Here is a 342-nt window from a genome sequence, read left to right as displayed (position 1 = left end):
GGGCTTGGCGTCCTTGGCGCCGGTCGCCTGCTCCCGGAGGTAGCGAGAGATGATCTCCAGCGACTGCCGGTACAGCTCGTCCTCCTCCTCCTCCGCGGGGGGCGGCGTCGAGGGCAGGGACCCGTCCGTGCCGGGGCCGCTGCCGGCCTCCCCGACCAACTCCAGCAAGGGCAGGACCGCCGGCCTCTTCCCGAGGGGCTCCGGCTCGTACCCGTCCAGCTCCTCTTCGGGCGACATGATGGCGTCGCCCGCCGGGGCTTCCCCCTCCTCAGGCGGCGACGTGCGGCCGGTGGGCGCGAAGAACAGGAGCCTCCCGGGGGTCGCGGTGACGTCGGGGACCTC

The 342-nt window shown here is 74.3% G+C and overlaps 1 protein-coding gene across 1 annotated transcript; it reads right to left on the bottom strand.

The window, feature by feature from the left end:
* Window positions 1-3: 3 nt before the first annotated feature.
* LOC103252814 (induced myeloid leukemia cell differentiation protein Mcl-1 homolog) lies at window positions 4-336 on the bottom strand (the record flags this gene model as incomplete). The annotated part of the gene is made up of 1 exon (XM_008051408.2): window positions 4-336. A coding segment is annotated over one exon (333 nt), but the record flags the coding sequence as incomplete, so codon positions are not given.
* Window positions 337-342: the final 6 nt, after the last annotated feature.

This window comes from Carlito syrichta, unplaced genomic scaffold (assembly GCF_000164805.1).
Source record: "Carlito syrichta isolate Samal-C Ts95f unplaced genomic scaffold, Tarsius_syrichta-2.0.1 Scaffold171429, whole genome shotgun sequence".
NCBI lineage: Eukaryota > Metazoa > Chordata > Mammalia > Primates > Tarsiidae > Carlito > Carlito syrichta.
The sequence above is the reverse complement of the archived record's forward strand: the minus strand, read 5'-3'. Positions and strand labels throughout refer to the sequence as shown.